The 13,173-nt window shown below is 31.1% G+C and overlaps 1 protein-coding gene across 1 annotated transcript; it reads left to right on the forward strand.

The window, feature by feature from the left end:
- Positions 1–4,086: 4,086 nt before the first annotated feature.
- Positions 4,087–11,795, forward strand: HELRODRAFT_173658 (hypothetical protein; the record flags this gene model as incomplete). Its single annotated transcript, XM_009020266.1, has 8 exons — positions 4,087–4,174; positions 4,915–5,203; positions 5,852–9,108; positions 9,627–9,801; positions 10,203–10,437; positions 10,744–10,859; positions 11,181–11,379; positions 11,772–11,795. 8 exons carry the CDS (start codon positions 4,087–4,089, stop codon positions 11,793–11,795), a joined length of 4,383 nt encoding a protein of 1,460 aa, XP_009018514.1.
- Positions 11,796–13,173: the final 1,378 nt, after the last annotated feature.

The raw sequence follows: 13,173 nt of genomic DNA on the forward strand, positions 1-13,173 counted from the left end.
ATCATCTTTATTTACTATAAAAATAGATCAGAGCAAAAGCAATACAATACCATATAATAACATACAATATAATACAATACAATACAATACAATATAATACAATACAATATAATACAATACAATACAACACAACAAATAAAATAAAATAGAAAACAAAACAAAACAATATATTACAATACAATACAACACAAAAACTCAACAATACAATACACCATCACCAGCATCGTCGTCGTCATCATCGTCATCGTAGCAATAAAATTCACCGTCATAACCACCATCATCATCACCATCATAACCACCACCATCATCACCATCATCATCACGACTTACTTTAAAAACAGACCAGGGCTGCAAAACTAGAGCAGATGTTTAATCTTTTATTTATTATTATCATAATCCACGATTCGATAATCTAAATTAAAAATGTTAATAAATGTATATATATCATCAATCATGACGTCATAATGAAATAATAATAATAATAATAATAGTGGCGTCATAACTAGATAATAAAATTAAGAATAATAATAATGATTTTATCATCATTATTATTATTATTATTATTATTATTACGTTGTTGTTGTTTTTTTTATTTATAATAGCAGTGTATATCAGTTATAATTTCATCAATACAGAAATTTATAAATAGCAAAAATTATAATAATTATTTTTTCATTGTTATTATTATTATTATTATTATTGCTGTTGTTGTTGTTACAATTATTGATATTATTATTATTATTACTATCATTGACATTCAAACATTTGTGATGATAATATAGAACTGAGAGAAATAAAAAAACAGCCTACGTTTTAAACCCAAAACACACACATATTAAACACATACATACATACATACACACACAAATACGTACACAAACACATACATAAATACATACATGCATAAATACATACATAGATATATAGATAAATACATACCTTTACATATATACATACATAGATACATATATACATATATACATAAATACATACATAGATATATAGATAAATACATACCTTTACATTCATACTTACATACAAACATACATACATTCCTACATACATACATCCATACTTACATACATACATAAATACATATATTGGTGCCATATAAGCAACCAAATGTCAATCATTGTTATGTATGTAACTTTTCAAAATGACAATAAATTAATAATAAATCATAAAAATAAAATAAAAAATAATAATATAATTATAATTATTATTGTTATTACTAATAGTGCTGATGAGGATGGCAATGATAATGACAATGTACTTTTACTTATTGTTTAGCTAGCTTTGCTCTTTATATATATATATATATATATATATATATATATATATATATATATATTGATGAAAATCACAGCATGTTCGGCGTTAAAGATAACATCTGGTGTCAGAAGTGGGATCTTCAGGAGGTTACAACACTGGTGTCAGAAGTGAACTCACTGCAGTGAAGAACGCCAGAGCTAAAAGAACTCAAAATAAATAGTCTGTCGAGAGGAGCTTAATCATTGACGATTGGTTGTATTCCGTGATTTACCTGTCGATTAGTTCTTGTGCTGTATTCTAACGATTTTAACCATTGAATCAACGAGTGATTGATCACAGCAATGCACACAAGTAATTGCTAGAACTGTTTTCTTTTTCATAAAGTTCATCCGAAGTAAGTCTATTCAGAAATAACTGTACCCTACAAGTTCAATGGTCGTTACAACAATATGTATATATTTATATATTTCTCTCTATCTCTCTCTCATATATTTTTCTTTCTCTCTCTCTCTCTTTCTCTCTTTGTGTATGTGTGTGTTTGAGTTTTCGTGTGTGTGGCTCTATGATTGATTACTTGGCGATATTGAATGTAACGACGTATGATTTATTGTGGAGCATAAATAATGAATTTGATATACGTAACTTTTTTATTTATACTTTTTGCTATCTTTCGTTACTCATTGTCTTTGATTTTTATTTATTTAAGAATGATAGGAAAAATTTTGGAATGTTTTGACAAAAATAAAATTGAATAAATGAACGGATGAGCTGATGAACGAACAGACGAATTAATGAATGAAAAAATGAAAAATGAATGAAAGAAAAAATGAATGAATGAAGGAAGGAAGGAAGGAAGGAAGGAAGGAAGGAAGGAAGGAAGGAAGGAAGGAAGGAAGGAAGGAAGGAAGGAAGGAAGGAAGGAAGAGTGGATGAACGAATGAATGGACGGTAAAAGAATTCAATGTCAAATAAATATGTGTGCGATTAGCAGCTAAAAATAACCTTTCACTAGCAATACATCCACGCATGCATGATTAATTTTGAAATCAGTTTATTTGTTTATGTGTTTGTTTGTATCTATGTTCGTGCTTTGTTTGTATGTTTGTTTTCTTGTTCGTTTGTTTGTTTGTATGTATGTTTGTTTATTTGTTTCTTTTCATATCTTGGTTTGCAAGATTTTTTTGTGTTGGTATGTTTCTAAGACTACTGTTTTTCTTTTCTCTTTATGCATGCATGCGTGCATGCATGAATGCATGCATGCATGTATGCATGTATGTATGTTTGTATGTTCGTATGTATCAAATATGTTTTTTTTGGATTTAAAAAATGGGATGTCGTTAATTTTGAGTTTTTTGGCGGGAGTTTTTCGATTTAAAAAAAATTCATTTTTATTCTTGTTTTTAGTCACAAAAATAATTTCATTTTCCGTTTTTCTTCACTTTCTTTGCTTTGATTAAATGACAACGTTCAACACTCGTTCACGTCTTTAATTCTGTGGATATGTAATGATTGTTGACAGGAAAATATTTTTTTCTTGTTTCATGTCTTGTATATTTGTACGAGTATTTGGAAGTTTGTATGTGTTTTTTTATGTTTTTACGCGTCTGTGTATATTTGTGTATGTATGTGTTTGTAATAAATTTTTGTGTATTCTGATTTTATTTGTTTGTTTTATGCATTTTTGGCTAATAAATGGACGTATTTGTAATTTAATTTCAAAATGATAGATTCACACACATACATACCTTCCGACACACACACAAACTCCCACATAACATATGCAAACTCACACACACACACACACACACACACACACACAACAAAAACAAACAAACACCCCACAAACAAACATACCGGCCATTACTTCTTCGTAGAATCATGTAACAAAAACCGATTGCTTAATATCCGACATTACAGAACAAAAGTATTCGATCGATACCGACATAACATCACTACAAAATGGGTTCAGTCGGTTTAAAAGGCAGTCGGTTTTATTGATATTTATAGCAATGGACCACTTATTAATCGTAAATATTTGATTTTGAGTGTGAAGAACACAGACTTCGATCATTTTATCCTCTTACAATTATAAAAAAATTAATTGACTCGAATTGATAAAGTTCTTGTTAACAATAATTGTAATAATAGTAATAATAATTGTAATTATTTTTGTCAGTGGCGGATTTGGAACATTGCGGCTGTAGAAGGAGCAGTCTTAAAATTTTAAGGCTGATGTACTTTTCCGATAACTCCCGTTTGATCCCATTCCGTTGTGGAAATGATTTTTAAAAATCCTAAATTTATCACCTCCTCTCTGCTAATTTTCGTTATTTCCTTATTGAATTTTACACGGGATCTTCAAAACCTTCTTCATTCATTGTCTTGTGGGAGTGGATGCACTCCAGATCCATTTTCCTGAATCCAGCCTACGGAATCCGCCGCCCTGTATTCGCTATATCATACCAGCAAAAATAAAAACTTACCAACCTAAATTTATTTTAAGAATAGTTTAATTATTTATATAAAATTGTTAAATATACGTTTGATTGGTGATAGAAGAGGCAAACTACAATATTTTTTGATGATAATTTTTCTTAAATAAATAAAACAATTTATTTATTTATTTGAAAAATTAATGATGTCATCATTATCAATTTTATCGTTGAGGCAAATATAACCCCATCTCAAATAGTCCCAAGAAAGGCTTGTTCTAATCAATTCATTCATCAATAGAGAAAAATTTTAAAAGAATAAGAAGAAACATAATAAAAAAAGGAAAATTTATAATTTTTTCGTCCCCAGTCGACAGATGTCATGGCGGTTGTCAAGAAAACTCAAGTGTTGTTGCTTCTGTTGGCGTTATTGCTACTGACGTACTTTTATTATTGCGATGGCCAAACAAGTCTGTTTATTTTATTTTATTTCTTTCTTTTTAAATTTCAGAAATGGATTTTGTTTCCATATGGAGAATGTTTTGAGGTAGTCATGTGGTAAGTATGGAGATGAAAAGCTAACAAATAAGAAGAGGAAGAGAGAGGGAAAGAAAAGAAAGAGAGAAGAGAGCGAGAGAAGGAAAAAAAGAGAAGCAGAGAGAGAGAGAGAGAGAATGGTAGAATCCCGCATCTTTCGATCAAATTTTTAAAATTGAAACAATTTTTTTTATTATCATTATCATCCCTAACCAATCATCATCATTATCATCATCATCACCATTATCATCATCACTATCATTATCATCGTCGTCGTTAAAATCATTACAATTCAAAAGACAGCTGCTTTCATTCAAATAGCATGTGGTGATATGTTCCTCAGTGCATTACTGTCTCTTGCAATGATAATGACCATGATGATGATGACGATGACGATGATGATGATGACGACGATGATGATTGCGATCGTGATGATTTCGATAAGGATATTGACTTTGATGATGATGATGACGTCACTGATGACGATGACGATGATGATGATGACGACGACGATGATGACGATGATGATGATGACGATGATGATGATGACGACGACGATGATGACGATGATGATGATGACGATGATGATGATAATGGTGGTAGAGATAATGATATATATACATATTATATTTAATCATAATATTCATGTGCAAACTCCCATTCAACTCAACAGCTCTTAAACAAGATGTCGATGAATACGATGATAATTATGGCGGTAAAGCAAGAAACCACACGTATAATAAAACTACAGACAGTGATGAAGAAGATGACGACGACAACAGAAATAACAACAACAACAACAACAATACTACTACTACTACTACTACTACTACAATTACTACTAATAATAATAATAATATTAATAATATTAATAATAATAATTTCGGTATCGGCAGCCCAAGCAATTCTGGCGACGTTATTAAAGAAGTTGTAAGTGCAAAAGTAAACATTGATATCGAAAGGTCATTGGCCTCCGGAGGTATAATTAGAACCGGAAAAAGATACACCTATGAAAATGATGACGACGACGATGATGGCGGTAGTGATGATGATAATGATACTACAAATGAAGATAATGATGATGATGATGATAAAAAGGGTAACGACGAAGATGATGACGATGATGGTCGTGAGAGAAATAATAACAAAAATGTTGATGATGATGATGATGATGATGATGATGATGATGATGATAATGATGATGATAATGATGATGATAATGGCAATGACGATGGCGATGAGGAAAGTTATGACGACGATTTCAAAAACGGCTGCAAGATAGAGAGAAAGATAAACTCTCGAGATGGAATCGAAACTGAAAGTCTCCTGGAAATCTGCAGTAACGGTAGTAGGAGAATTACAAAAATTGAAAAAAACGCGCCCGCTACTACCTTCACAGTTGACGATTACGACGCCAAATTTGTTGATTATAATGGTGATGATGATGATAACGATGGTCTTAATAATGATAATGATGATGATAGTCTTAATAATGATGATGATGGTCTTAATAATGATAATGATGATGAAAAGACATATAACAAGGATGACGACGATGACGATGTAACTGTTGGTGATAATTTTACCGATTTTACCGGTCTGACTGGTAGACGAAAAAGTTATAGAGAAGTTATAAGAGGTGGCAAGTTTAGTGGCAGTCATTTAGGTTATAACGAAAACCTCCAAAAAAGTAAAAAAATAATATTGAATGGTTTACAAAAAAGTGAAAATTATAAGGTGAAAGATATCAGTGACGATAGTTCTGAAGAAAATGACAACTCAACCGATTATCAAATAAATTATGGCAATATCAATTATGTTCATGATACCAATGGTACTAACAAAGAAAAATATGATGATATAAATAGTACTAGCAAAAAAAACCAAGATGATACAAATGATACGGGTAACGAAAAACCTGAAATCGAAGTGAAATTACTCCGAACAACTTTAAACACCAAACACGCCGATAAAAAAATTGCAAAAAGCAACATTAAGATCTGTAAAAATAGCAAAGGGCAAATATGTCTGGTGAAAAACGTCAAAATCTCAACCGGGTCAAGAAGTCAAAGTTTGACCTGTAGGGACAACACGGAAGAGAATGGCAGAAAGCACACGGGGATGGAATCGTTTTTTGACTGGAAGAAGGGCTGGATCACATTACCGACATTTGAAAGATATGAAACGCCTGAAGATGATGCTGACACAGACGCAGGTCAGCATTGCATTCTCTACATACACAGACCAACGCTCATACATGGCCTGATGCAAGAACGCGTTAGTAAAATTTGCAGGGAAGTCGATTGCGAAGACAATATATATCAAAATTTAGATGATGGTGGATCTTTCGATTACGATGATGATGATGATTATAACTCCGAAGAAAAAAAAGATGATGAGAAGGAGGAGGAAGAGGAGGAAGAGGAAGAAGATGATGAGGATGGAAATAGCGGAAATAGATTTTATGAAATTGATCTACGAAATGGAAAAGATACAGAGGGAGCCAAGGGCAACTGCAAGGAAGAATTATTCTTGAAGAGAGACGCGAACGGTGAAAAATACGTTGACAAAAAAATAATTTGCAGAAGAAAGAAAAATGATTTTAGACTGGAAAATAAATTTGGAAACGTGTTTAAAAATGAATTTACTACTGAAGATAACTTCGAAAATCAGGAACCCCAAACCCAAAACATTTTGAAAAACTCCTTTACACCAAATAAAATCTTTGTCCCAAAAAATCCCGAAATAAAATTTTTCTTTAGCGAGAGAAAAACCCCAAACGAGGAAAAAATTGTCAACTACCATCTCACCCAAACAACTAAATCACCCGATGACTATTTCTACAGCTACAACCAAATTAGAGGTTCTCGCAGAGCTCAAAACGCACCAAAATTGTACACAACGACATTCAATCTCAAAATGAACAAACATGCATACAAAACTTCGACAGATTATAATTTTTACGACCGTGAAGACAGTTATGACGATAACCCCACTCACGACAATGAAAATTACGGCAATGGTAATGATTACTACAATGGTTACAATGACGAAATCAATAATTTGGATAATGACTACATCATAAAATACACAAAACCAAACATTTTTCCCGTCCCAACAACCAAAACAAAGCTTCGGAATAGAAATATTAACGAAATGAAATACATCGCTAGCTACATTACAGATTACAACAACGACAATGACGACATTAACGTAATTCCTGACATTAATTCTAAAAAATACGAACTAACGAAATATGTTACAAATAGAAAAAATGATCTTCCTATCAAGAAAAAAATCTTGAAAAATTTTCAAAACTCTAACCCATCCAGTAGACAAATTAAACCAGTACAAAGCTTCAAAAATTACTTTTACGACAGAACTTACGATACAAATTACGACTTACCATTACGACAAACAACAAGAGCAACGACAATTCGTAGATATTTAGGCACCAGTGGAAATCGAGAATGTTCGGAAATGGTTTATTATGACGTCAGGGAACACGTGACGAAACGAAAAGTTGCATGCGTTAAGAAGAGTTTGAAACAGCCATTTCAAAAATTTGAAAGATTATCAATATTTCAGCCAACGACAACAACAACATTGACGATATACGTAGTCACTAGACCATTTTTTTTCAAAACTACAACAACAACAACAACAAACCCAGCAACTAAAAGGTTTCAACTGAAAAATATGATTTTCAACCTTTTAAATAAATTCCTTCCCGCCAAACTAATCACAACTACACAAGTGTTTGTACCAGCAACAATTGACAACGATTTCATCTCAGCAGCGACAACTGAAACCACAACAACCACAAAACATCGTCCGAGTAAAAAACGCCGACTTTTTAAAATCGAAAAGTTTGTTCATCCTTACATTATAACAACAACAACCTATGATACTATTACTACTACTTTTACAATGACTACTAGTGCTGCTGCTGCTACAACTACTACTACTACTACATCTCGTTTTACTGATAAACATTTTAAAAAAGCTTACAAAAAAAATGTTCATAATTTTAAAACTACTATCAACACAATCGCCCCTACAACATTTTTGACCGCTACTGTTGCAACTGTTGCTGCTACAACAACTACTACTGCAAAATTATCGAAGACAAAACGACCAACAACACGAAAAATAAATAAATGGTCGGTAGACTACGATGTTAATTTAAAACCATCAACAACCACAAAAATATTTAAACCAACGACCAAAATTAAAAAATTAATGGCTAGAAAATTTACTTTTACTTTTAATGTTACTGCTACTACTACTGCTGCTACAGAAAGTATTTTCACTACCACAACTACTTATTTAACTCTAGCAACAACAACAACAACATCAAAATCATCAAGTGCCAATTTTTTTGAAAAGATTCTCAGTAAAATTAAGAACTTTCATAAAGAAAAATTAATCGCTACCACTAGTACTACTACCTTCCCTACTACTGCTACCACTACTTTCACTACTACTTCCGTCACAACAGCTACTACCACAGCCACTACAACAGCCACTACCCCTGTCACTACTATTTACATTACTGGCGGTATTATTACTACAAATCCTATTTTGACGACGAAAAAAAAGACTTTTTTTGAAAAAATTATAAAAAATTTCTTCTGGAAACATAAAACTTCAACTGCAGATGGAGTAATAACCACTACTACTGCTGCTACTTCTTCTACTGCTACTACCACCACAGCAGCATTACTCGCTACTAAAGCTGCACATTTAATATTTTATAAAAGTAAAATACAAAAACTATCTAAACCAGCGAAAGCTAACGAGCGTGAAAATTTCAAAGTTGACGTTCTCACCTCGAACTCGACAAACTTCGCAGACTTCGTGCCAGGTAATTCTACAAAAATTGGTGAAAATAAAAAGAAAAACATTGGAAACATTTGCTCTTTTTCATCAAAATGTTAGAATTTTTATGCAATTAAAAAAATTAATTAAATTAATTAATTAAAAATTAATAACAGTGGGATTGATTGATATTTCCATATTTGATTTAATAAATGCATTTTTCAATTAATTTGATAATAATATTTTTACCATCGTGTTGTCATCACATCACATTATTATCACGGCATCATCGTCATTTATCTATTGTTATAGCTCCCAAATTTTTTTCAATTTCAAAAATTTTTCAAACGTTAACAACGCTTCTCGTTCGTGATATTCCCAGTGATAACATCATACTCTTATCATCGTCACCAGATCTGTATTATCTTTCGCCATGTCGTCACCGTACATTATCATCATCACGTATCACCATTCTCTTCATTTTGCTATCATTTTAAAACAATTTAAGAATTAAAAACTTAGAAACTAAACTACGAAATTTTTTTTCAAATGAATTCTCCGAAGGTTCAAATGCGGTTTGTTATTTGGCTGGGAATATTTTTGACAGTAGTACATCAGACGTGCTCTCCGAGTTCGATTCCAGACAGTGCGGTTTTGTGGTTCTAGGCTTCGGGAGTTACCTACGTAGAACCGGCGTGAAATTAGTGGACTGGTTAAACAGTGGCAATCACCTGCATGTGTTAGTGCTGATGCATGCCTCGAAAAAATTTGTAATTTTATTATTACTTTTAACTTTTTTATTATAACTTTATTATTATTCCTATTGTTTAGTAGCTGTACAATCCTTCAATCATCCACCCATCTTCACATTCATTTGCTTGCAAATTATTATTATTATTCCTTTTGTTTAGTTGCACTTGATGATTTTGATTTGTTGTTGCTAGAGTTAAATAAGTAGTTGTGGTAGTGAAAATACTTTCTGTAGCAGCAGTAGTAGTAGCAGTAGTAGCAGTAACATTAAAAGTAAAAGTAAAGTGGTAGTAATAGTGTTAGTTGTAATAGTAGTAGCAGCAGTAAAATTGTAGGTTCTCTCATTAATATATATCTCACCATTACCATCTTTGCTACAATTCAAACCAGAAAATCTGTACTTATGAAACTGAAAGAGCAGAACCAGGACTTGATAACAGTCCTAAGCGTCAGAGGAATTCTGGAAAAAACTTCCCAAAAGTTAATTTTGCCAAACAGTTCTGAAGCCATGCGCGCGTTTGCTAGCAATGTTACTAAACTTTTAAGATTTTGGGGATTTGATGGCGTGGAATTACAAATTATCAAGCGTAGTGTTCTTGTTAGACCTCTTATTGCATTTGTAAAGGTAAATATGAATTGTTAGAGTCCATTTTTTAACATTTTAGTTTAGGAATTCTATTCATCTTTAATGGTTTTTTTAAGTTTTTTATTGATTTTAAATGATTAAAATTAAAAAACTAATTTTTGGCGATGCATTTTGGTCAAAATGTTGGCTGTTATATATAAGTTATCAAATTTCTTTAAAAAAATATTTTTTGACAATTTTTCATTAAAAAGTTAATTACTACAAAAAAATGCATTAAAACATTCACTAATCAATTGATATTATTATTATTACATTTATCATGGAAAAGTGTTTTTACTTTTTGAGAAAATGAAAATAGAGTTCCAGAAAGAAGCCGAAGAAACATTGAAAAAGCCATTGTATTTATTTCTGCCGACTTGTCTTCTGGAGGAAGCGAGTTTTTCCAAAAAAGATTTGAAAATGTTTGTATATCATTTGATACAAAAAACCACAAAAAAAACAATGCAATACAATACATACAATATAACGCCACTCAATTCAATACACTACAAATACAATACACTACAAATACAATACACTACAAATACAATACAAATACAATACAAATACAATACATTACCTCTAATACAATGCAATACATAAAATACAATACAAATACAATACAAGGGAATTACAATACAATACCAATACAATACATACAATACAACACAAACACAATACAATACATTACAATACAATACATAACCCTTGTTGTACAATCCAATAAAATCTCAACATGATAGGCTGGCGTCATTTCTGAATTCAGAAGTTATTGACAAAAGTGGAATTATTAACAGCAACAGTAACAACAACAACACCAACAAAAATGACATCATCAACGAAAATGACGTCATCAACAAAACTCTTGCCTACAACAACTACAGCATTCGTGACGTGAGCAACAAAAACGTCATCAACAAAAATGACCACCTTATCAACAAAGTCACAGAATACAACAACAAAATCAACAACATCAACAACAACATCAATAATAATAATTATAATAAAAATAATAATAATAAAAATAATTATGTAAATAATAATTTTCGGAAGCACGAGACATCAACAAAGATTCATAAGAAGATTTCGTCTGTCGGATCATCAACTAAATATGGTAGCAGTTTATTATTATTTTTGGTATTCATTTTTATTATTAACATTATACTATTATTATCAGCTGTAGTCATAACAGTAATAAAAGTAGAGGTAGAAGTAGCAGCAATAATAATAACAATAATAACAACTATGACAACAACAACAACAACAACAACAACAACAATAATAATAATAATAATAATAATAACAATAATAACAATAATAATAATAATAAGCAGGAAGTTATATGCACGGTCACATAGAACCAATGGTAGATGGGGCAACAGTGATAAGAGGTCATCATCACGATGATGACGACGACGACGACGATGATGATGATGATGTGGATCATAACACTAACAACCACAATAACAATAACCACAATCATCATTATAGTGATGATGATGATGGGGATGATGACGACGATGATGATGATGATGATGTGGATCATAACACTAACAACCACAATAACAATAACCACAATCATCATTATAGTGATGATGATGATGATGATGGGGGTGATGACGATGATGATGATGGCAGTATTTATCAGCGGTCTTTCCATGCTTACTATTCTTACGGTAACGATAGTGATGACAATCGTGTAGAATTTCACGATGATGATGATGATGACGATGATGATGATGATGATGATGATGATGATGGCGTTGATGATGATGATGGCGTTGATGATGATGACGGTGGTGGTGATAATAACAATATTATAATTAACAACAATAATAATAATAAGGATGATGATGACGTCATAAAAAATAACGCCGATGATGGTGGTGGTGATGATGATATCAGTAGAATTTATTAAAATGATATTGTTGGATGTAATGACGATGATGATGATAGCTCCAGTAATGATTGAAGATGATACATATAAACATATATATATATATATATATATATATATATATATATATATATATATATATATATATATATATATATATATATATATAGAAGATGATACATATAAACATATATATATTTTGAAGATGATACATACAAACATATATATATATATATATATATATACATATATATATATATATTATATATATATATAAGATGATAATAAATTTAACAGCAATTCAAAAGATGTTTTTCAATTTATTTAATACGTCAATTAAGTAATGAATTTGGCAACATGCGGACATCCTAATGATGATGAAGATGACGACGATGATTGTTATTATTATTTCTAATTTTTTTTCAAAAGTTTTTTTTTATAGATGAAGAGTAAGAAAAATTACTGGGAGTCTTTATAAATAGGCCAAAAATTTTCTGCAAAAAATAACCACAATTTTATATTTAGCTGAAAGGCAGTAATGGTTTTTATTCATTCGTTCGCTCGTTCGTTCGTACGTTCGTTCGTTCGTTCATTCATTCACTCATTCTTCTGTTCCTTCATTCGCTTTTTTGTTTCTTCATTCCAGCGTTCTTAAGTTTGATGGTTTGTTTGTTCATACATTTGTTCGATCTCTGGCTCGTTCGCTCATTTGTTCATTCATGAATCCTTTCTTATTTCATTCTGTCGTTTTCTCATTCATTAATTCATTTGACCATACATTAATTCATTCATTCGTTCGTTCATTTGATCATACATTCATTCATTTATTCATTCATTCA

The sequence above is a fragment of the Helobdella robusta genome, assembly GCF_000326865.2.
Source record: "Helobdella robusta unplaced genomic scaffold HELROscaffold_27, whole genome shotgun sequence".
NCBI lineage: Eukaryota > Metazoa > Annelida > Clitellata > Rhynchobdellida > Glossiphoniidae > Helobdella > Helobdella robusta.